Raw genomic sequence first — 24,650 nt, 5'->3', positions numbered from 1 at the left:
AACGTCTTGAAAACAGCAAATTGTTGACCTCGGAGTCATAATGGAGCACGACCAAAACATTTCTTGAAAACCCTTAACTCATAAAGAACTAGTACTCCATCATTGATGTGATTACCGACAAGTTCGAGCTTCAATTAAGGCATTCGATTAATCAAGAAATAGCGGATCAGGATTCACGTAGTTGACCACAATTAATTGGAAAAAGGCTATGATGATGATGGTGATGATTAATTGCATTGCTGACAACTTGCAATTTGAAGATTTGAGAACTTCATTGTTTCACCTCATTTAGGGCCAGGTTCAACTTCCCATTTGCTTGAAACATCATTTCCTTGGGTTGGACTCCAGTTCACAATCCAAACCATGCTCTAACTTTGGTTCATAAATAAATGACAACTTTTTGCCGCAATTTAAAATCAGATAGAGTTTCTAAGAAGATATAACAAGCTAACAGTCCAATTTAAAATCTGATAAAATTTTTAAAAAGATATAACAAGCTGACATTTTTTTTTAAGGTAGCGGGTGCTACAACATGATGTTTAGAGTTTCATTCTCACTATGTGGCAAGTTAACATTAAAAAAAAAAAGAAAAGAAAAAGAACTTCCTTTCGATCATATTGAAGTGTGAAAGAAGTAGAATCTCCTTTTGATCATATTCCGGTGAGAAACACTTCTTTCACTTCAATCTTAAATTTCTTGCCACCAAGTAAGATTTTTTTGCTCTTGAACATGAATAAGTAGAGCTTTAAAGATATTGACCACAATTCAGCAAATTTGCAAGTTGATTGAGGTTAAGCAGATATGCGAAGTTTACCTCAGATAAGGAGAAATTAGTCCTAGAAATCAAACAGAAATTAATGTTTTCGAGGTGTTTAAACACAAGGTTAAGAGCATGACTTCCAACATGTTTGAGATCTTGAACCAAGATTTAGTTCATCTTCATGCTAATGACGCTTAAGTCTGCATTATCTCTTAGAAATGGCATGCCTATGACTGAGAGTTCTGTAAAACGCCGGTCTGAATTAGAATTGATGGATTTGGATGGGGAATAGGTGGGACATTCCACTTCCACCATAATTTTAGGAACTGACATTGGCCCCTTTTTTTATTTTATTTTTTAAATTTATTCCTTTATTCTCTATTTTCTTTTCATTGGCTAGATCGCCGATCCACTGATACAGATCGATTTTCTTGATGGACAATCCAAGTCCCTGGATCCATTTTTAAAGAACTCCAATATGAGCCACAGTCAACAAAGAGAACTGACGAACATGGATGGCCCAACACACCTAGAAAGGGCAAGGTTTCCAAAGTCACCGATCTGAGTTGGGAATCACCGATTTGGATTGGGATTGGCAATACACCCAGCCGACTCTCTTATTGTTTAAGTAATCAGGTCGATTCTTCTTAATTAATAATTTATCAAACAAATCTGTTAAAAAATTTATGTTTTTTATGATTTAAATTGTAAAAAAGGAAATTTATCAAAGTGCCTATAACAGATGCGCATTTTAACAATTTATCCATATCATGTGGTTTAATTTCAAAATACGCATTAAAGAACATGCCGTCTTGAGTTGGAATAGTTGCACAATTTTTTAAATAGTTCATCTTTTATTTGTATTTTAATAAATTTCTCTTTTGGAAAATTTCGTTCTATGGCTCTAGGCAACTAATTTTTTTCCATATTTCTTTTCTTTATTTTTTATGGGATCTCCAATTCAATCAATCCCGATCAGCTCAGAGCGTGACCGATCCAAAACTCGAACCCAGATGAGCAGGAGTATTTCCAATTGGAGCTAAAAGGACATGACAAAGTCATCTTCGAGGTCATGCGTGCATCAAGGGCATATTACTAATATGTATTGTTTATAGAGAGAGTGATAAAATATCAAATGGCACAAATCATTCCTCAATGAACATAGTCATTTGCCCTCTACAATCTCTCACAAATTATTCGTAAGTGAACATACACAAACAGGTTTGGCACGGTTGGGCCAGCCCTAGCCCTAGCCTTAGGGGTGGCAACGGGTCGGGTCTGGCTTAGACTTGGACCTATACCCGAATAGATTTGGGTTCAGGTTTTGGAACCGGACTCGACCCGTTAGGTCAAAAAATTGGATCTATACCCACACTCATTGGGTCTGAAGTCCATTGTCACCCTCACTGTGAGATTTTTTTTTTCTTCTTGTTTTGTCCGTTTTTTTACCATCATATACCCGTATTATTGGCAACTAGGTCACAATTACCCACCATTAGATTTCAAGTCGTATGATTCGTTGTCTAATAGCTAAAGATGACTATTAGTGCTAATTATATATGATTTTTAATATACCAAAATGAATAGGTCTTAAAATAAAGTATTTTATCTCTAACAGTTTATTAGTAAGAGTCGGGTCCAGCTGGACCTGGACCCGAACCCGGGGATCCGAACCCGTATAGTGCTTGGGTCCAAGTTTTGAACCTAGATCCGACCCACCGGGTCCAAATGCTAGACCTATTACTGACCAATGTCAAGTATATCCGGTGGGTTCCAAGTCGATTGCCACCCCTACCTAGTCTTAGCCTTGCTCTATTCTTTTGAGGGTTAGGTCAATTTTTTTAAAAAATAATAAAAGAAAAAGATAAACAAATAAAAGATAAGTAGGTGGAACCTATTTTGGGCCTGGCCCTATTTTACCGGGCCGGGCTAGGCCTCATGGGCATTGCCAACCCTAACGTTAGCCTTAAATAATTGGCCATAACAAAATTATTAGTAGGCATTGACATATGTTTTGTCGTGTTTGCAAAGTACGACAGACTAAAGTGGTGCTTTGGAAGATAGATAGGGCGAGAGACGCCTCCACCGACAATTGGCGCTATATGGGGTAAACGAAATTCCGTGAATGAGGACAGGCGTACTTCAAAAACCCCAAAACAGAAGAGTGAACAGAGAGGAATATAATTTGTCGATTAATGACCGGATGGCGTATGGTGCCATCAGGTGGATCAGAATAGTATTCAAATCCAAAATTTGGATTTGAATAATATTTGGATTCAATATTTGAATATGTTGGGTCCAGTTTTTAGGCCTATACTTGGATTCGTGCATCTGGTCTTGGGTCGGGTCTGGATCCATTGTCACCCTTATTTGAGCTTCATCTCAGCCGTCTCAAATCAATTATGCTAATTATGTTATGTCGTTTTATTTTGTCAAGATTTATACCCTCAATTAAACTATGAATCATCATTTCTTTTTTCACTACTTCGTTCATATCCTTTTGGGGCCTCATCTTGTCTTTTTAGTGCCTTCCAAATGATCGAGGTGATCCTTCCTAACTTGTGATATTATGAAGTGAAACTATATATAGACAAACTACCTCCAATGTATTTATTATGAATTCTATTCCGGGAAAGGTTTATATGCTTCCTTTAGAAGTTCTATCCTCTCCCTTATCCAACCATCCATTCTGAATGGAGGGTTAAGATTGCGCCAATTACAATATCATGTCTTTACACTATTTTATTTGTATTTTTTATTTATAAACTATTTTGACACCAAATTTTGGACGTCCATTCCTATATTAAACTTGCACTAGTAAAAAAATATAAAAAAATAAAATAACCAAAATACCTTTAAAAGCTTCAAGGGGTATTTTGATCATTATATTTTATCGATTACTTTTAATATTTTTTATAGGTGCGCCCCAATGAGAAGATGGAACATATCAAATTTCATATTCATATAATTTATACAAAAAAAAACTAAAAATAAAATACTTTGAAACGTCATATCTAAGATCAAATGGTAAGTGACTCTCTTGATCAAAATTGAACAGCTGGATGGCAGGGGAGGATAGAACTTGTATGCTGCAAGGGAAGCATAGAAACTTTTCCTTTCTATTATTCTTTGTTTTCTGACTCATTCAACTCAACATCTTTATCTCAGTTGTACAGGATATGTTGTTTCTTGAACACTTCGAATTTTTTCCAATAAAATACAGCTCGTATTACAATTGTCATAGGAACTTCTCCATCAATTTCATTGTTATGTGATGATTATAAAATAATTACAAAAATACATCTCTACTTCTTCTGCTAGCTCTTATTTTTAAAGCAACATCCTCTTCGATCTCTCGCTAAAAAATGAAATATGCCCATAAAAAGAAAAAGCCAAAAATACTTAATATTTCGTTTCCCTCTAGAAACGCACACTTTGCATGCATGTCTCTCACTATACCTTCACATCGTACATGCATACTTCAGAATGATAAGGTTTCTTGCCATGACGTTTCCGGATGAATCAATGGTGCTATTCTCTCAAACGGAATTGGCAACGGGCCGGGCCAGCTTTGGCCCTACGATGGTCCCGATCCCTGAGCGGTCAACTCAAGCCACCCAAGACCAAGACTGGGCCAAAAAAGCCCTAGCCTAATGGACCAAAGAACAAAAAGGGATAAACTGGACGGCCCATCGGGCCATTCCCCTGAGAAAGTACTCACGTTTCATCTTATGATGCGCTCTTAGTTTTTTAGGGCAGCCTTAATCTCGAAACGGCTTTGCTTATGACTCTCTCTCTCTAACCAAAGCGCGATTCTATATCTCCAAGTGACCCGGTCTTTCCATATTTTTCTTGATTTCTTACCCTACTTCAACCCTAAATTGGCTCTCTCTCTCTCTAACCAAAGCGCGACTCTCTCTCTCTAAGCAAGTGTGACCCGCTCAGTCTATAATTTTTTAGGTTTCTTACACCACTCCAACCCAACCCAAGCCAGCTGACTAGCCGCCGAGTTACTGGGGTTCGGTCCCTTACCGAGCCAAGTTGGGTGTCCAAGTCGGGGATATTAAATAAATTAAAAATAATTCAAAAAAATCTAAAAAAATAAAGAATTAATTTGAGATGTATTTTCTATGTTTTCTACCATTTTGGCAAATATTTGAAAGTGTTTTAGCCATAAGTACTTATTTTTATATTTTTCATATTTTTTAGATTACTTAAAAAATACCATGTCACAAGTTGGTTGTTTTAAATCTATTTTTTTAATAAATTTTTAACCTCATTGATTAATCTTAATTTAAACATAAATTTCCTTTTTTTTTGTATTTTTTTACAATTGTTGGAACTATTTTTTTTGTTGCTTTAGTACTCCTGACCACTCGGTCTGCGTTCTCAAGTCGGGCACGGTCTGAGTGCTCGGGTCGGGTATGGACACCATAGTCGGCCCGAGTAGTTGTTTCCAAAACTAGCAACCAAATGAGTTCCCCTCATTTCTTGTCATATGCTAGTTCTCTCTCTATAACTACGCGTCCCTCTCTCTTAAATACCAAACACCTCGAATACGACCCGTCTTTTTCTGCTTGTTTTTGTTCCTCTTCTAAACATGCAACATTGACGATTCTCCTCTCGCTCTCTCATACATAGGACACCATAGTCCACGCCAATATTTTCCTAACTTATTTAAAAAAGTCTTCTTTCTTGGAGGCACATTTATTTCTTTGGTAAACCCAGGCGTGCGCCTCGTTTCGTTGTCTTTTGGCAGTGTCAAAACCCCTCTTAAACATGTTTACACACCATGTAACTACAAACCCTGCAACCGCCTCTTATTTTGCAACGAATGGGTCCTCTTCCTATCACTCTAGGGATGGCAATGGGACCGGATTCGACCTCGGACCCGAGAGGTAGACCCGACTCGGGGGTCTGGATCTAGGTTCAAAAATTGGATCTAACAAGTTGGGTTCGGGTTTAAATCTTGGATCCAAACACTATTTGGATCCAGATTAAGGTTCGGGTCAAAGTTCAAGTCTAAATCCGACATTTCCCAATTTATAAAAGAATTTTAAAATATATTTAAATAAATAAGTATTTTAATATTTGAGTTGGGTCCAAGCATGTCCGGACAAGTCAAGGTCGGATCCAGGTCCCACATTAAATTCGGGTCGCAGCCCGGCCCGCCCGTTGCCTCCTCTACTTCCTCATACTGGAAAGAAAAAAATCTCTCTATAGAAATTTTGTGGAAAATGGCTTGTCTTGTACTCAGATTATCATGTCTTCTCTCACTACAAATGAGACACGTTCCAGATTATCATGTCTTCTCTCACTACAAATGAGACACGTTCCAGATTATCATGTCTTGTCTCACTACAAATGAGACACGTTCCTCGTCCTTATACTTGCACCTGAAACTTCCCCTCTCTCTCTCTCTCTCTCTCTCTCTCTAAACTTGTGATCCACTCATACTATCTTCTTCATCAACAAAGTAGAGCTAAAATCCCATGTCCTTTCCCTCCCTCTCTCGTGTGTACGAAAGTGACACTTTCTTCATGAACAAGGACCACCGGAATTATCTAGAAAAAGGGCCTAAGAAATAATGTGTTTCCTCGAAGAAATTTGACTAAATTTGAAACATTGTTATGTGGAACACACGCACTGTTGCCAAAATCTTGAAGAGAAAATTGTATTTTCTTAAATATTCTTTTGTTTTTTAAAAAGGTCTTATTTTTTAATTTTTTATTATTCTAATTGCTTAGGTTTTATATTAAAAGTAAAAAAAGTACTCCAAAACATCCCGGACAACACAGTTTTGGAGTCGAATTTGACTCAAATTGATCATCTTGACCTCGACAATTATCGATCTAAAAAAGTAAATAATACCTCTTGTAACATATTTTCAGGAGCATCCATCTTCAAGTGTTCATACCAATATTTGCAAACTCGGCCTGTACAACTTGGAATCGGCCGGTCAAATCGGAATCAGGCATTAGTCGATCCGATTTTGGTGGGTCTAGTCGGATATTTTTAAAATATTTAAAATATATAAAAATCCAAAAAATAAGGGATTTGTTTGTAATTTGTTTTTTAATGTTTTTTTTTTATCATTTTAGCAAATATTAGAAAAGTGTTTTGGACATGAATACTTTTTTTTTATATTTTGCCATTTTTTTTGAAAAATTTGAAAATATCCTAGAGCATAAATCTATTTTTTCACTACTTTTCAACTTCATTTGGATATGCTTTATTTAATCATGCTTTAAATATAGTAATCATATATATATTTTTTTAAAAATGTATTTTTTAACAGATTTGAATCTGAATGGGACCCGCCCAATTAGGCGAGAGTTGAACTCGGTTTACCGGTTACTTGGACTTGGCCCTTGACAGATTTCTATGGCCGCTCCGGTTTTTTGAATTCTGATTCATACCCACATGTACATTATTTTTAGAACTCCGAATTTGCCAACCATTTCTAGGATTTTTGGACTTGGTAGAGTTTTTTTTTTTTAAGTAACCTGGAAGAGTTTTGAAAATGTGAATTTACTTTTTAACTTAAGGTATATGCTAATCTGTGGTTAAATTAGTATAATCATTTTGTCAAGCACACAATCTCTTAACATGTATGACCCACAGTGCAAAAGGAGCCAAACGAACTTCTTTTATAAAATTTTATTCACTTTTATAACATCGAATAAAATAAAATTCAATAACCTATATGGGTAAAGCAATCTAGAAAATATGGGCTGAATTTTGCAAAAATGACAACATATTTTCATGACCTGAACCGAGTCACAACCCACATAGTTGTTACCGGGCTAAGAGCCCAGCCCCAATTCAATGTGGGTAGGGGAGGCCTCGATCCAAAAATTTACTGCCCCAATTCAATGTGGGTAGGGGAGGCGTCGATCCAAAAATTTACTTTTTGGGCTGGGCGAACTAATGATAAAAAAAACTTGACCCAAACTAAGATACGAAAGATCGGGGCATTACCTAAATAAATATGAAAAAATATTTAAAATGCGCGTATGAAAATTTTGGGTTAGACCCAAGCTAAATGCTATGCCTAGCTTGGCCGAAAACAGTTCGGACCAACTAGGCCAGCTTAGGCCTAGCCTCTAGGGGAGGCAATAGGTCAGGTTGGGTCTAATTTGATCCCAACCTGACTGACTAGGTATAGCATGGACCTAAATTCGACATAGCCCACTTGGACCCATCTCTGACCAGGTCGTGTTCGGGTCTAGAAGTAACAAGATAAAATTTTCATTTGTTATATTTCCTAAGAGATATTTTATATTTGTATATACCGGTTTGGGTAGACCTCGACCCAGATCCAACCCAAGAGGGTCCAAGCTGCACCCAAACTGGGATCCAACCCTTTTGGCCCAATACCTAGACCCGGTTCCGGTGGACCCATCAAGCCTATTGCCACCCAACATGTGCAACGAAGCAGGCCCGAAAAGCCCACGCACCTATATTAAGGGTCATGAAGGCAAGTTTGTTTCTCGTGTCGTGGTTTACGATGGCATTTTAGTTATTTTGGGGAATCAAAGGAGTATTTTAGTAATAGTAATTTATCTTTTTTTTTTAAAGTACAAAAGGTGCTGAAGATTCCTAGTTTTCATATCTTTTCTCTGATCCTCACGAAAAGGCTCCTTGTTCCGAGACGATCGGCCGTAATTCCGTTTTCCCGGCGACTATTTCGCCCGAAAAATAGTTTTGCGGCGTCATTCAGCCGGAAATCAAGCAGCAGTAACTGAAAGCCGCACATGAAGTGCGCTCACAGTTATAGCAGGGAAAAGGCTCTGTGTCACCTAATTTATGCTCTGGTAAATCTCGATTATGACCCCTTTTAACAGTTTATTGATGTTTTAGAGCTTAATTTTGTCCAAATAGCAAACATTTTCACCACAATGAATTTCTAAGCGGCATTAATCGGAAGGATCTCAAGATTACGAGCTTATTCACCAGAATCGTGCTCAAATGTGAAGGTTGAAGAATTCTACTATTGAAGTTTATTTTTTTATTTTATTTTTGTTTTATTTGGTTATTAATTTGCGTTTTTGAAGGTTGAATACGAGTATCGGGAGATTCGATGCGTCAATAGCTTAAGGATTATATTTTGGAACGGTCAATATTCAAAAAGTTGATTTAATTCTGGTTTTCATTGGTCTGATTTCTGAAACTGAGAGTAAGAGCTGTAGAGCTGTTTAATTTTGATGAACTTGAATTTTTCATCTAATTTTCAGTAGGTTAAGGCTCAAATTACTGTTTCTTACATATTTAATGTTGAAATTTAACCAGTAGATTAAATAGATGTTCCTAAAGCATCTTCTGAGATTTTCGTGATCATTGAGATTCATTTTATTTCCTGACCATTTTGAAGTCTTCAGATAATAGAGCTGTTTTTTCTGCTATGGAGCACGCTGAAGAATTAAGTTCTTAAATAGTTTGAGGACTCCCGATTAAATTGAATTTTTGTTGAATTGTTGATTTCAGGCCTCAATTTCTCTGTAAAAGTGAGCAACCCAGAAAGGAACAATTCTCTGCAAAAGCGAGATTTGTTCAGAAGCCAAAACGCCTTTTCCCCAAAAGGACAGCCAACTTTTGAAAAGAAAATCGAAATTTTGACACTCTACTGCGCTGTGTTCTATGCACTTATGGCTTAATCGTTACTCTGAAGAACTCATTTTACTGAATAATTTTAATAAGGTTTGAAATAATTTAACCGTTTACTACGTTTTTAGGGCATTTAGAGCGTCAAATGTTTCTTGTATATCTATGAACTTATGTTGGGGATCTTTAAACTATAAGACATATTTTCTCTGTCAGAAACTGCTAAATTTGAAAAACTAAAAAGAAAAAAAATAGATTTCAAAAAATTCATCCGATTATCTTGGAATTTAAAGCTTTTAAGTTTTTAACTTTTAACGTCTCTGATTAACGGTAAAAATTGATTTGCAACCCGCAGTAATTAAATCCCTTAAAAATCGGAAATGATTTTAAAATTTTATGGAGATTTTCCTTTTAAATTAACTACTTAATCAATTCTTCTTTCAAAATAATTCTTTCGTAGTAAAAAAAATTTCCCTCTGAATATAGGGTAAGAAGCGGCTTAAACGGAAAATTGAGACGCCGTTACTCATCCACACCAGTGGCCGTTAACTTGAACGGAACCACTAACGGCGGGGCTTGGGGTCTCACATTTGGTGGCGGAGCCATTAATTTATTCGACCTGTTTATTAAATAATTTAGTTATTTTTGGTAATAAATGCGGCCGATATTTATTTCCCTGTCACGATCTTTAATGCAATTTCTGCTACTCTTTGCTGTACGAGTCGGTTACTAAAAATATATACATGCGCTTTTATGGGTTTTACCCCATTATTTAATTGAAGGAGTTATCTAAAACTCCCTATTTGACTTTTTTATTTTATTTTAAAAAATAATAATGGTGGGTTATCTTTCTCTGCTGCTGTTTCTTCTTCTATTGCTTAGCTTGCAGGTTTTTTATTGATTTAGTGGTTTTTTTCTTTTTTTTTTTTGGGTGGAAATGCAAGGTGTATTTGGGGTTGTATCTAGATCTGACTGATCTTTGATCTGCTGGTTCTCTTCTGGTTCATAAATTCAAAGCCAGAATGTTTCGTTCTAATGGGAAGAACGGAGAAAAGGGTTGAGGTTGTTGTTATTGTTGGTAATCATGGGGCTCTTAGGACTTCAAATGCAAGAAATATGGTGTTTTTGTTTCTCTCTAATTGGTTTTTTGGGTCCACTCGTTTCATCTCTTTACTTTCCCCCTTTTTATTGTTAAGAGTTTTTCTTTGTTGGGTTCTTCTCTGTCCGATTTTATGCTAAAATCTGATAAATTGTGGGGTTTTTATGTTTTTCGCTTTGTATCTCCACCTACTTCCCTTCTTCTTTCTAATTTTTTTCAATCATTGTATTTGCAGAGGCAATAAGCGGATACAAGTACGATGTAGCTTTTGAAGCTCTGAATTAGGAGGGTCCATATATCTCAGTCGATGAAAGAGGGTAAGTGACCAAGTGCTAATGAATTGGTATTTGAGTAAGAATTTATCTAGTAATAAACGAGAAGAAATTGGGGATAGTATATTTCTTTCTTTTCTAACATTGTATATATATTTTATTTTGTAACATTTTAAACTATTTTGTCTGTTGCTTTATCATTTATGAGGTGGAATCTGTTTCCTGTCTTTATGTCTTCTTTGAAAATTAATTTCAGATAAAGTACAGGCAAACCCAAATTTCCATTGTGTAATGTCAAATTTCAAAATGTGGTGCGAGAATAGATTAAAATAATCAAGGGATTAGAATCATTGTACTGGTTGTGGGTTGGTGGATTTCCTCAAATCAAACCCCCTTTTGTTAAATTAAAAAGGGGATTAGAATCACTAAAATGGTGGATCTTATTATCATGCCCTCATTATCAAGGGTTTGCTTATTATCATGCCCTTTTTGTCTATGTTTCGTTTCATTAGATTAGTATCTCATGGGCGATTCCTTTGGATCTAATTTGATTCCTTAACTTTCTCTAATCTGTTACACTAGTTTTTTTTTCCTTTTTGATAATCACGCAAAATTAATGTAGCATAAATGGCATGATGCCTGCAAACAAATGTTACAAGGAGTGCTCACAAATGGTCATTTTTTATCTACCTGCTGCATTCTGTAGCTATGGATGGAGTATTGGCCAATGGATTTTATTCAAATTCTTTGTGCCCAATTAGGTTGTTTTTATTAGTATCTCTGGCTTTTTTTAATGCATTTGTGCCGAATACTTTATTTCTACTTTATTCTTTGTTCTTACTTCTTTTCTTTTTGTACATGTGAGGTATTGTCAGTGTGTTAGTTTGTTATGATTGATGTTGAAAGAAATTTGTATCATGATATCATTGACTATGAATGTGATTTAACATTTCTTTTTCCATGAAAGAGTGGAAAGAATAGGCTACTGGTAAAGAGTCAACAGTTCTATTCAGATTATTGTTTGCCAAATTTGCTCTAATTATTTGGTTGCTTCTTTGTACCATAGCAAGAGTATTTGAGTAAGCGAGTTTACATCTTTGCTTATTTTCTTCTTCTCCAGATCGACTCTACTTTTCTGGTATTATATGATTTTGACTACTCTTAACCTCAAAAATTACTAAATTTTTCATCTGGTTATAATTTGGCTAAACTGCACTTAGATTTGTCATCTTTTTTGACCATTCCAAACTTTGGATCATGTTTATTGCATGTGTAGCCAGAGATATAGATATATATGTGTAATTGGGAATCACATGAGTTGATTCTGTCTTACAGGAGAATGATTGACTTGCTGATGCATAACGGGTACTAATATGTCAATGAGTTTGCCACCCGCATTTGTTCATCCAAGCACCATTAATGTGAACTTGTAAAACAATGAAATTTGGTAAGCCTTTTGACCGTAGGATTTTTTGCTCTAACCTCCTTTAGTTATAGAGTTCACAGTTTAAAGAATATGTGGAATTTAAATCTTCAAAATGTATTGTAACTTGATTTCACATTTATATATGGATGGCAGAGGGGATCAGATTTATCTTTGTTTTATGCTGCATGAGTATATACCATATGATATCTTACCATCCAAAGTCTCTGAAAAATCACTGATAAATTAGAAGTTCTCCCAAAGATTTTGAATGGGTAGCAAACAGAAGATATGAATACTAATGCAGACACCATTGGCATTTTGAATCGGAAATTTGAATTTGTACATAGGAATGGTATATCTTATGAAATCAAGTAAATGGTTCTGAAACAGTTATCCCATGCATTAAAACTTGGTTAAATGACAATTCCAGAGCAGATATCTTATGGTTTCTTCTTTATTATCTTCCAACCCTTTTATAGGTTGCTATGAGAACTATTGGGTTTCTGAAACTTTCACAAAATTGTAGCTCTGAAAAAAATTTCTGAAGTTTTTTACTTGGGTAAACGGTTGTGAGGTTGTCGACCAGTCACGAGGAAAACAAACAATTATACAAAATTAGAGACCTCTTTGCTACTCAGAACAGAGATGCACAGAAAACACTATTTTTTTATTTATCAGGATGAAACACTTTAATTCCAAGAATCCCATATTTCTTGTTCTCTACTTCAATGTGCTCGATATTCCCAAATTCCCACAACTCCCCTTGAACGTATGCAGGAATCCAAAACCTGGGTATTATAAGCCACTGAAATTCATGTTTATACATAGCACAATATGATGATGCGCATTTTATTGGGTTTGTGACTGAGACTACAATCAATGGGTCATGTGCTGAAGATGAATGTTGGGTTACGTGATATGTTAAGAGTTAAAAATTCATCTAGTTTGAAACTCTTCTCTAAGAATTGATATTTAGTTCAACATAAAAAATATAATAAAAGAATTGATATTTAGTTCACATCCTAACCATCCTCCCTAAGAGGACTACAATCAAACAGATAACTTCACGGATTGGAGGACAAATAATTGGTATACTTGTCTCTGCATATATCTTACTCCTCATGAATTGACATACTTTTTCCTTGATTTCATTTGGAGGTTGTTGAAGTGCATGATAGACTGAATTATAGCATAAATACTACAATTTGTTTATTTAACTCGGGTTAACAAGGACATAATTGAGAATATTGTTTGTCCACATTTGAAGTTGTTTTGGTTCTTTTTGCGTAAGCCATTGAAACATCATTTGAGAGATTTGAGTAGATCTCACGTGAAATGGAAAATTTCTTTTCTCCTGGATTCCCTTCTTCAGGAGACTCTGGTTGGGCAGTACTACTTAATTTGAGATGAATATATTTGTGGTACCTTATATGACATTGCTGTAAGCTCTGTCTACTCAACAAATATTCATGGTCAAGTTTGCCCCTCTGGGGTTGGTTTTGAGGATGTGTACATAAGTGGGTGTGTTTGTTGTTTTTAATTTTTTATCCTAGACCTGTACCACAAGGGATGTCTTTTGTCCTTTAATTCTTTGCATGACTTGTTAATGTAAGGGTTTCACATCCCCCTTTCAGCAATAATGTCTTTTGTCCTTTAATTCTTTACACGACTCGTTAATTTAAGGGTTTCACATCCCCCTTCAGCAAGAACTCGATGCTTACTAGGATTCAACACTTTCAATTTGTTTCCAATCTTTTTTTTCTCATTTGCATTATTCATATCCAAATGGGCAATAGACATTTCTTATGTGGCATCTATCCATACCTGCAACCATGTTTCTGTCAATAATAATATCAAGTACTCATTCTCAAAATAATAATAATAATAATAATAATAATAATAATAATAATAATAATATCAAGTTCTAGATTACCCATTTAGATATGATCTTTATTTTCAAATGCTCAGTGACGAATAAATTATATTAGGTTATTCAAATCAAATCATTTTGATTAGCATTCTTGCTGCATGCAGGTAGTGAAACCGATTCTTGCTATTCTTCTCCTGCCGATAAGAATATTGCTAAAGTACTTGAGCAGGATGAGAAGGGTGTGCAAACACAGATGGTTGGATCTGAGAATGGTTTTCAAAAGGGAAAAAAACTTTGCTTCATTGGTGATGATATTGTAGCTGTTGATGAGGAGGTAAAGAAAGAAGCAGTAGAACTTTGCTTTATGCCTATGGATATACCAGAAGCCGATAGCCAGCTTATGGCTATGGACATAACACGTGCTGATAGCAAAGTTGTGAAGGAAGGACCTATTTGTGTCAGTGAGACCTCTAGCCTAGGATCCCATGAAAAGCTTAAGGAAGAGAGGGAAACTCTAATTCCATCCACTATAACCAGTGAAGATTACAAGAATAGCGATCCAGAACTTGCAGAAGAGTTAAGCAGACATGAAAGTGTTGTGGATGTCATTGAAATGGAAAATCCATCCATTGATTGTGAAACAAGAGAAGAAGATAAGTTTGTTCGAGGTTCTTTCTCAAGTCTCGATGTTGAATGCTCTGTTACAGATTCTGAGCTCTACACTGATAAGAATGTTACAGAGGTTACAGAAAGGGCCATGGATTGTTTGAAAGAGAATTCTGATAATGTTGTGAAAGATATCTGCATTGATGAAGGTTTACCCACTCAAAACAAGCTACCTTTGTCAGATAATGATTCATGTTGTGAAAAGATTTGTGGATCTCTACATTCTGATGTTAATGGAGACGATGATTTAACTAGAAATGCAGGCACAGGAGTTTCAGAAGTTGATGCTTGTGCTTCGTCGATATCAGAGGCCAAGGAGGATCTCCAATCCTCAATTTTACTGGAGGATTTAAATGGTGAAGATAATGATAGCGCAAAGATATTCACCTTGGGTGATTTGTTACAAGAACAGAAAAGTGAATCTGGTTCATTTGAAAAGAGAGGAAACAAGAGTTGTGAAGAAAATTCTACCTCCATGAAACCGGTTTCAATGCAGGATTTGGACATGGAGGAGAGAGTAGGCCCCACTTCTTCTGAGTCTAATGACATTGTTAAGCAACAAGCAACTAATGAGGTAACAGTATGATCATTGCCTTCATTTTCTTTTGTGGAAATAAGGTTATGCTTGCATGTGAAACACAAGTTCTCTGTAAAAATAAGTTAAAAAGTTAAAGAAGATATCTTCGCTTATATGCTTATATAGATTCTATATAAATTTTTCATGTATGTTCTTAATTATTGTAAAAGATATGTTCAAAAATTTCAAAATAAATTTTAAAAAAGGACTTTCTTGCTACGTGCCTTCACTCATTCATTTAAGCGCAATATCACAGGTTGGTAGTAAAGCTGAAGTCCCAACTGTGCAATGTGCTTCTGACCAAATTAAAGTTAAAAGTAGTGATACAGAAGCATTGCCAACCTCGAACAGTAAAGTTGAGAATGGAAGCACCACCTTGGATTTTGAATCTCAAGAGGGACAAATGATTGTTGAGAAAAACGGGTACAAAGGTGGTGGAGATGAACATCAGGTGACAGAGGCTTCAAGCGAGAGAAATCTTGTAGGAGGGGAAGGGACAACAACCCAAAGTCTTGTGCATCATTCTCATGGTCTGAGTATTTCTGATAGAAAGAGCTGGTATAATGATCCAACTGATCTGACTGGTTCTGTGTCAGGTCAAATACCATACTCAGGACCGATCCCATATTCAGGAAGCATCTCTCTAAGATCAGATAGTAGCACGACTAGCACTCGTTCATTTGCTTTTCCCATGTAAGTGAGCACTGGTTTCTTTTGTTGTTCCATTTACACACCCTTACCTTCCAATCGCAATAAGCATGCTTTAAAGTTTTTCTGATTCTTCATTTATTTTGGGTGCTCGAGACTTCTTAGTATGTGATAGCAAGCATGCTTTGAAGTGTTTTTTATTTTAGGAAAATGATAACCCTATCAAAAGAATAATGTGATCAGCACCACCAAACAGCAACAAAAGACTGTGGACTATAATCTTACTAGATCAGTCCCTTCTTTCATAAACTGAAACCTAAAATCATTCAAAATTTATATTTTGCAGATTGCATTCCGAGTGGAATAGCAGCCCTGTGAAAATGGCTCAGCCTGATCGCAGATATCGAAAGCACAGGCGGTGGCGGATTGGCCTTTTGTGCTGTAAGTTCTAGCTGCTTTTCCCATGTCTTCGTGTTGCTCCTCATCTCTCTCTCTCTCTCTCTCTCTCTCTTTCTCTCTCTCTCTCTTTCTCTCTCTCTCTCTCCCCTTCCCCTTCCCCTTCCCCTTCCCCTCGTTTCTATAATTAATATCCTCTCTCTAGGACAACATCTTCCTGTGATTGTTGCAGGTTCAAAGCATTGCATATGGTAGGGTTGCTTGATGTAGTCTTACTGGGGTCATATTTCTTTTATGTTCAAATTCAATTATTTTTCTTGTTGTAGAAAGACAAGCTCTTCTGAATCTGATATATATATCATGGGCCTGTTAATATTGGTGTGGTATATTTAAATGTGTGAATATTTTGGGCATGGGAAATGTTTTATTATTTTTTTTCTATAACATAATTTGATAAACATGTAAGCAAGTTCTACTTTTGGTATTGTTTTCAATCAGTAGGTCTCAAAATATGATTCAAGAGCTTAGCCCATGCAGGAAAAGAGAAGTCATGAAGCCTGTTGTGGCTGTCCTTCTCGTCTCAAACCAAATCTGACTGATTGCTCTCTCTCTGGTTTTGCTTCTCTTCTCAGACCAAATCTGGCTGATTGCTCCTCTCTCTATGGACAAAACCATGCTCAAAGCAATTTGGCAGCTTGGTTGATCTCTCTCTCTACAAAACCAAGCACAAGCGTTGGTTCTGATTTTGGCCTTTGCTCTCTCTCTTTAGATATATATGAAAAAGTTTATATAGAGCTGAAGCTCTAAACAATCAAATTAGAGCACATGAGAAAAATATGGATTTCAAGTTTTTGAAATAATGCATTTTGCCATGCATTTTTGGATTGTCAATTTTCAATATTTGCATGTTTTCATAGGTCTGCTAGATCTATAAAGATTTTTGAAGCTTTAAATTTTATAATTAGATATGAAGATATATTTTGAGGCTATCACAAAGATTTCTTTGAAACCATATTTCTTAACATTATATATATATATATAGTAATGATTCTAGGAGATCCTCTCACACCTTTGTGCGTAGGACATTAAAAGATCATTAAATTTGGCACAGGTATTAAAAAAAGTTATCATATGGATGTGAGAATTGATTTTTTTACCTCTTCCAAACCTATGTGTAGGATTTCAAAGGATCACCATTAAATTAGATGCATATCTCTAGAAAAGTTATCATATAGGTGTCGGACTTGATTTTTTTAGAGATCAGTGTCAAATTTAATGGTGATCTTTTAAGGTCCTACACCTATGTGTGGGAGGGTTTCATAGGATCATTAATTTTTTTTGTTATATACATAAAACAAAGCCCAGCTCAATGCATTTTTGGCACCTATATATATAAAAGACAACCTAGCTCAACGCATTTTTCAAATCATTTTGGCAGCTGTTTTGTTCTGATTTTGGTCTTTATTGCTGATTTCTCTCCGGCTCAAAAACCAATTTGGCAGCTTTTGTTCTGATTTTGGTCTCTGTTTTAAACTTCCATGTATGTCATGCCTGGCTCTATATACTCACAGCATAGATTAAAAAGCCGTGCAAGAAGTCATGGCCCCTTACGTCCAAACTTTCTCATCAATTTGTCTTTTTTAACTACTTGACAACTTTTGTACAGTTTCTGCACAAAATATACTTGATCAAGGGGTACGGTTTCTGACTCTGTTTCTTATTATTTTCTATTTGCATAAACCTTAACCGACCATTATGTTTCCTTACTCCAAGATGTTTTGAAGAGTGCCAAATAAATTGCTTAAATTGCAATAAAATCCAACTATTATAACTTGATGGAGAAAACTATAATGCGATTGCAAAAGCCAAGGCAAAAAAAGTCCTCCAAACCCCCCACTTCCCAGACTCTTCTTTTCTTTTCTTTTTTTAAGCGTTGACAAGTAATTCATTGAGCCAATGAAAGTAGTACATCAAGAGACAAAAGCAAAAGAAAGAGAGAAAAATGAAAAGGGTGAAGAAGAGTAGAACTCTATAAGAGAAGAAAGGGTGTTAAGAAGTTGACATTCTGGCTAGAGCATCAGCATTCGCATTTTTTTCTCGATGAACCTGGCAAAAAATGACCAGAAATGGTGTTAGGAAGTTGACATTTTGGCTAGAGCATCAGCGTTTCTATTTTTTTCTCGATGAACATGGCAAAGATCACCTCTCTCTCCATAAAGAGCTGATGATAACTTATAAATGTTCTCTCTCTATCTTCATAAAATGGAGATAGACAACTTAGAAATGCTCTCTCTCTCTCTCTCTCTATCTAATGCTGATGATAACTTAGAATTGTTCAAAGCATACCATGGTTCAAAAAAGCGACATAAAAATTTGTAGCCCGACTGTTATAATACGGTGGTCGCTGTTATTGTGGACTTTTATCCGTTAACATGGTAGAGGAAGATATATTGTTTTTGAAAAGGTTGCTAAGGTGTCAATCTTAGACAAATGCGAACCTCTAAATCTTATTAAAAGATGCAATTTTGGTATCGAAAACACTTACAATGGCCTAAATATCTGTTTTGATGTGTATTTATAAAATTAAAAGTTCCATAAATAGTGTACATCAAGCAGACCTATAAACATTAAAAAAATTAAAAAAAATGGACGTTCTAGAGAACATGTTAAAAGATGTACTATTTTATAACGATATTTTTTCTTTTTTTCCGTATCCATATTTCTCGAAATAGGGATATGATTCATTGTAAGATTTTTTAACACCTAAACAACCTCTTTAGGTGGACCTCTTTGGGTGGACTGTTAAGGTGCACCTTGCTCTACTATATGAGGTTGTCACCTTATATAAACTTTTAATTTTTAAAAATACAATAATTAACATGTGCTATTAAAAAATAAAGCATTATCCATTTTTTTTTATTGCAATTTTACCGATCACTCTAGAGATTGGAAATTCGAATTCTTCATGCAGGTTGATGTCTTCATATTTTCAATATCTCTAGTTATCTTTTACTTTTTTAGTTTTTGTTCTAAAAAAAACCAAAGTTACTCAGGAACTTCAAAATTCGAAGTTCCTCTTGATTTCGGTTTTAATATCCAAAGTTGCATGGGATTTTTTAGATTTGAATATCAATAGTGACTTGGAAATCTCTATTTTCATGCAACTATGGAAATTAAAAAGAAGTCAAGGGTGACTTCACATTTTCAATATCTGAAGTGAGTTTGTTTTTTTCCCTAAAAATGACTTTTTTTTAAAAAAAAAAACTGATGGATATAGAAAATCCAAAGTAATTTGTGATTTCGGATTTTCAAACTCCGAAGTGAGGGTGAAATTAAAGTAGAAAAGACGGACAGAAGGGATATGCACCTAATATATATAAATAGAAAATTTTTATATAAGGTTGCAACTTTAAAAATGTAGAATTAAATATGCACCTAAAAAATCCATCGAAAAAAGTTGTTTTAAAATTGATAAACCCTCTAACAGATCATCTCAACATCGAGATCTATGAATATGAAAAAAAAAAAAAAAATTTGATTCCCAAAAATAGTGCATCTTGCAACACATTATCTAGACCATCCATTTTCAAGTACAGATCTACTTAATTTTAACTATTTTTAGAGTTTAAAATTTTATAATTAAATATAAAAATTATTTTTCAGATAATTATAATCATTGTTTACATCAAAATTACATGTTATGATAAAATTTGGAGGTATGCCTTAATTGGATTGTTTAAAGGTTGTAACCTTACACAAACCGCACCCTATATATTAGGGAGGTGTTTCATAATTGAAGTGTTTATATGGGATATATGGGTAAATTGAGAAAAGCGTATACAATACTTTATGGAAAAACTGCCTTAACAGAGTTTGCAAGACTGCCTTGTTTTTGTAACAAATTTTTTAGTGGAATTATTGAGTAGTCTCTTTTTTTTTTAATGATAAATTCTCTTAATTCAAAGAAAATTAGGGCTATTAGGGATTTACTTGTCTATGTATCATTCCATTTGATTTTTTAGGTTCCTACTTCGCTTCGACATTTATATTATGGTGTCCTTTGAAGTAAAGTATCTATGCGATGGATAGACTCTAGCAAGGACATGTGCATTGGACATTGTTTGATTTAGATGAGATGAGTGATAAATTTTGGGACAAATCATGAGTATGAAAAAATAAATAAATTTTAAAAACTAAAAATAATAATTCTAGTAAGAAAACGTTTGGCCCGTTAGTTTCCATTGTTTTTAGATGTTACACCTACTTGCATCTATCTTAAAGATGGATGCTTTACACTCTCTGGACCGCATATATAGAAATGCGATCCAGCCCGCATGAAACAATTTCCTAAATTTTGGATGTACTAATTTATTTTTTTGGGTTCGTAGGTGTAGCCTAGGAAAAGAAAAAGTCAATATCTCCAAAGACACAAATACAAAGCAAATGGGATCGTAAACAATGAGACTCAAGGCGATAAATGTAGCTACCTAATTTCACATCCAATGGTCAAGATTAATTGTGACCACCTTGTACTAAAGATAAATAGTCTCATTGCAGCCACAATCAATAAAAAATTAGTGAGTACGTTGAGATTTTTCTACGTTTTATTCTCCTTGTAGTAAGGTATCAGCCTTTATAAACCCTATGGAAACCCTGGGTTCCTTTTGTTTTTTTGACATTTGTTGAGTGTTGACTGTAACTATGGTTCTACTTCATTCGTGCCATTTTCGTGAGTTCATCAGTAAAAAAATTTGAGTCTTTATTTCAACAAATTTATTTGCCTATTTCATCTGCTTACTGAGTGTGTTTTCTTTCATTGGGTTTGAGCTATGGGTACACTGATTGTGTTTTCTTTCATTGGGTTTGAGCTATCGTCCCCAAAAGATTGGTTTCAATGGGTGCTGGTGTAAAAGAGCCCAATACAAAAGCAAAACAAGTGCATGTAGGATTTTGAAACAATTCGAATCATTTTGATAACAATCAGTTTGATATATTTTATCGAGAAGGTCTACGGTTCAAGTCCATATAACGCTATACATTTCTAATTTGTTTTGGTTTAGGTTATTAATTTGAAAAGATAAATGGGTAGACGTTATCATAGTTTGTGATCCATGGTGTGAATTGGAATGCATCGTTCATTCTCGTGAACATATCTGGCATGGAATAGGATATGAAACCTACCTTACAATGGAATTGGGAAATTTTGTTATGTTATTTGATAAAGAAAATGAGACCATAAAGAGTGTTGCACGGCCAACAGATTGGGGAAGTGTTGGTCAGGTACTTTCGAGCTTCACACTCCTATTCTGATAATTGGTTTTTCTTTGTGAAAATTTGCAAGTTTGTATACTGTACAAAATTACAAAATTTCATATGAATGTTGCCTTTTCAAGTATTTATAAGAGGTGATTCTGTTATAATGATACCTAGAATACACTGAAAATACCTTTTTTTCTTTTAATATTCTTTTAACTATCCATTACTTTAAATCCTTGTAGCTTGGAAAACAGGAAAATAACCTCAAGTATGTTTACTTACATTTTTGATATTTAGGCTTTGTACCGGTCCTATTCTGCTTTAGGCCCTACAACAACTTTGTAAACAAGAAATTGTATTTTTGGTATAATCTACACAAATCAGCTCGCAGAAACATGATCAAACTCTCTCTCTCATTCTCTCTATTCAAGTGATTGCTTTCGTGTTACTATTTCAAATGAGACAAACTTGTCTTTTGTAATGTACTAGTGTGGTGGCAAAATGGAATGGTTGGCTTTAAAACTTTTGAATTGAATATATATATATTTTAAATAACAGGAATATGTTTGCTCTTAAAGACTCCTGTGTATTGAGTGAAATTTTGATTTTAAGACAATCAATTTTGTTTCTTATTTATGTAAATATTAGTAGCATCATAGGGGGTTCACACTTTTATGAAATCCCCAAGCATAATAAAATATTCCTCGAATCTATTTACATTTTTGGTATTATATTGGATGAATGGAATGAACCTTATTTAATTATAAAATATTATTAAAAAATTGCATTTCGCATATCATATTAATAAAATACATCATGAACAGTATTACAGGTAGTTTTTAACTTTCTCAATGCCAAACATGGGAAATTAGCAGCACCACAGTTTAAAACTTTCTCATTGGCAAACATATAAAACTACCAGCACCACAGTTTATCAAACAGTATTTCTAGCTTTCACCTTACCAATTTTTTTCATATGCATCCTAGAATCCTGGAAAGTTAACAGTAGGGGTGATTATGAGGGTGGCCGCAGTGAAAGGTATCAACGCCATCCTAATGTTACTCCACATGCAACTGTTGTCTTGGATCCATAATTTTGAAACTCAAAAAAGTGCAGTGGAAAAAAGTACATTAGCAGTCCAAAAGAAAAGTTAGTCAGATTGTCTTAAAATTCTTTTTTTTTTTTTCTTTTTTTCTAGATGCATAATGGTAGACATAGAGATTACCGATTTGGCCATCGAGATCATCAACTCACATATTTTAGATCAAAATATACCATCATCATCATCCGAGCCTTATCCCAACTTTTTGGTCGGCTACACAAATAATATTCGTCATCCTGCTCTATCAAGGGTCATACCCTCAATCAAACCATAAGTTTATATCGTTTACATGGAAGCCCTAGTATGAGCATATAAAATCGGTTCAGGATTTATTAAAAAATTTGATAAAATTTTATGCTACCTGCAAACCTAACACAACCCTCCTACTTTTATTGAGCTTTGGAATTGGTATGATCGACTTGGATTGGCCGTGGTAGAGTTGGACCCAGAATACAAGTTTAAAATTACCAAGCATTAAAATAGGGGTGCCAATCAGGTTACCGCCCCAAAGTGGGTTCAAGGTCCAATCCATGTGTAGGATCCACTGGCACAGGTTTGAGTTTGGGTCCAACATGGATCCTATCGGGTTGGATTGGCCCGCATAAATATATAAAATATATATATGAAATAAAAAAAAAAGTTTATATGAAGTTGCAATGTAAAATTTAAGATGTACTTCAAAAATCATCGGAAAATGTTGTTTTAACGTTGAAAAACTATCTAATTGATTATCTTGACATTAAGATGTATGAATATGAAGAAGAAGAAGAAGATATTGAGTCTCATAAATAGTGCATCTCGCAACAAATTATCTAAACCTTCTATTTTCAAGATTTTTATATGTTTATAGATCTACTTGATTTTAACCATTTTGGGAGTTTAAAATATTATAATTAGAGATAAAAATAGATTTTCATATGGGAAAAGTTCATATAGAGCCGAGGCTCTAAACAATCAAATTGGAGTTTATCACAAAATTTCAATAGAAGAGGTTGTTTTGATGTTCAAATATCCTTAAATTGATCATCTTGACATCTAGATCCATGAGAAAAAAATGGATCTCAAGTTTTGGAAATAGTATATTTTGTAGCGCAATTTTTTGGACCGTCAATTTTTAAAATGTTTAAGTTTTAATAGCTCTGTCAAGCTACACTATTTTTGAAGCTTTAAACTTTATAAATAAAGATGAAAATATATTTTAAGGCTTGTTTACTCCAAAATTACACCAAAATATATTTTAATAGTTCTTAAGAATTGTTTATACCAAAATTATATCTTATGAATAAAATTTGGATGTGCGCCTTAATTGAATTGTTTTTGGTTATAACCTTATACAAACCACCGTGTAATAATATATAAAGGGTGCGGTTTGTATAGAGCCTAGGCTCTAAACAATCAAATTAGAGCCTACCTTCAAATAGTATCGAGAAATGTGGCTTTAATATTGGAAATCTTAGTGATAGACTTAAAATATATTTTTTATATTTATTTATTAAGTTTAAAGCTTCAAAAATAGTGTAGATCGACAGATCTATGAAAACTTAAAAATCTTGAAAATTGACTGTCCAAAAATACACTGCAAAATACATTATTTTCAAAACTTGAAATCCTTTTTTTTCTCATTTTTACGCATCTTGAGGTCGAGATGATCAATTTGAAGATATTTGAACATCAAAACAACCTCTTTTAATGAAATTTTTGAGGTAGGCTCAAATTTGATTGTTTAGAGCCTCGGCTCTATATAAACTTTTCCCATATATAAAACAAGTTTTTTATATTTTAAAATTTCTAGGCCTAGGTTTGGTTTGGGTCTAGGTCAAAATGACTCGGACCCTACTCGGGTCCGAGTCCAAGTCATTTGGACCCAACCTGGAGCCAGTATGGGTGAAACTTAGTCGGGTCAGGTCGGGCCTGGGTACACAGGCTTGGGCCTGGGTTTACCCGGACCCTACCTGACCTGTTGCCACGTCTAC

General features: G+C 34.7%; 1 protein-coding gene across 14 annotated transcripts; it reads left to right on the top strand.

Moving 5' to 3' along the window:
- Window positions 1-8,371: 8,371 nt before the first annotated feature.
- On the top strand, window positions 8,372-16,704 carry LOC18433922 (18S pre-ribosomal assembly protein gar2-like protein). Of its 14 annotated transcripts, none has more exons than XM_006843999.4 (7): window positions 8,372-8,577; window positions 10,699-10,780; window positions 12,071-12,182; window positions 14,196-15,271; window positions 15,531-15,967; window positions 16,269-16,363; window positions 16,551-16,704. In XM_006843999.4, exons 3-7 carry the CDS (start codon window positions 12,173-12,175, stop codon window positions 16,571-16,573), a joined length of 1,641 nt encoding a protein of 546 aa, XP_006844062.2. In that variant the 5' UTR covers window positions 8,372-8,577; window positions 10,699-10,780; window positions 12,071-12,172; the 3' UTR covers window positions 16,574-16,704. The 14 variants fall into 14 exon arrangements, with proteins under 14 accessions (XP_006844062.2, XP_088705146.1, XP_020522778.1 ...); XM_020667119.2 differs by having other exon boundaries at window positions 8,537-8,739; XM_088849018.1 differs by lacking the exon at window positions 8,372-8,577 and adding an exon at window positions 9,247-9,460.
- Window positions 16,705-24,650: the final 7,946 nt, after the last annotated feature.

Source organism: Amborella trichopoda, chromosome 10, assembly GCF_054954075.1.
Source record: "Amborella trichopoda isolate Santa Cruz 75 chromosome 10, AtrichopodaSantaCruz75HAP2 v2.0, whole genome shotgun sequence".
Taxonomy (NCBI): Eukaryota; Viridiplantae; Streptophyta; class Magnoliopsida; order Amborellales; family Amborellaceae; genus Amborella; species Amborella trichopoda.
The sequence above is the reverse complement of the archived record's forward strand: the minus strand, read 5'-3'. Positions and strand labels throughout refer to the sequence as shown.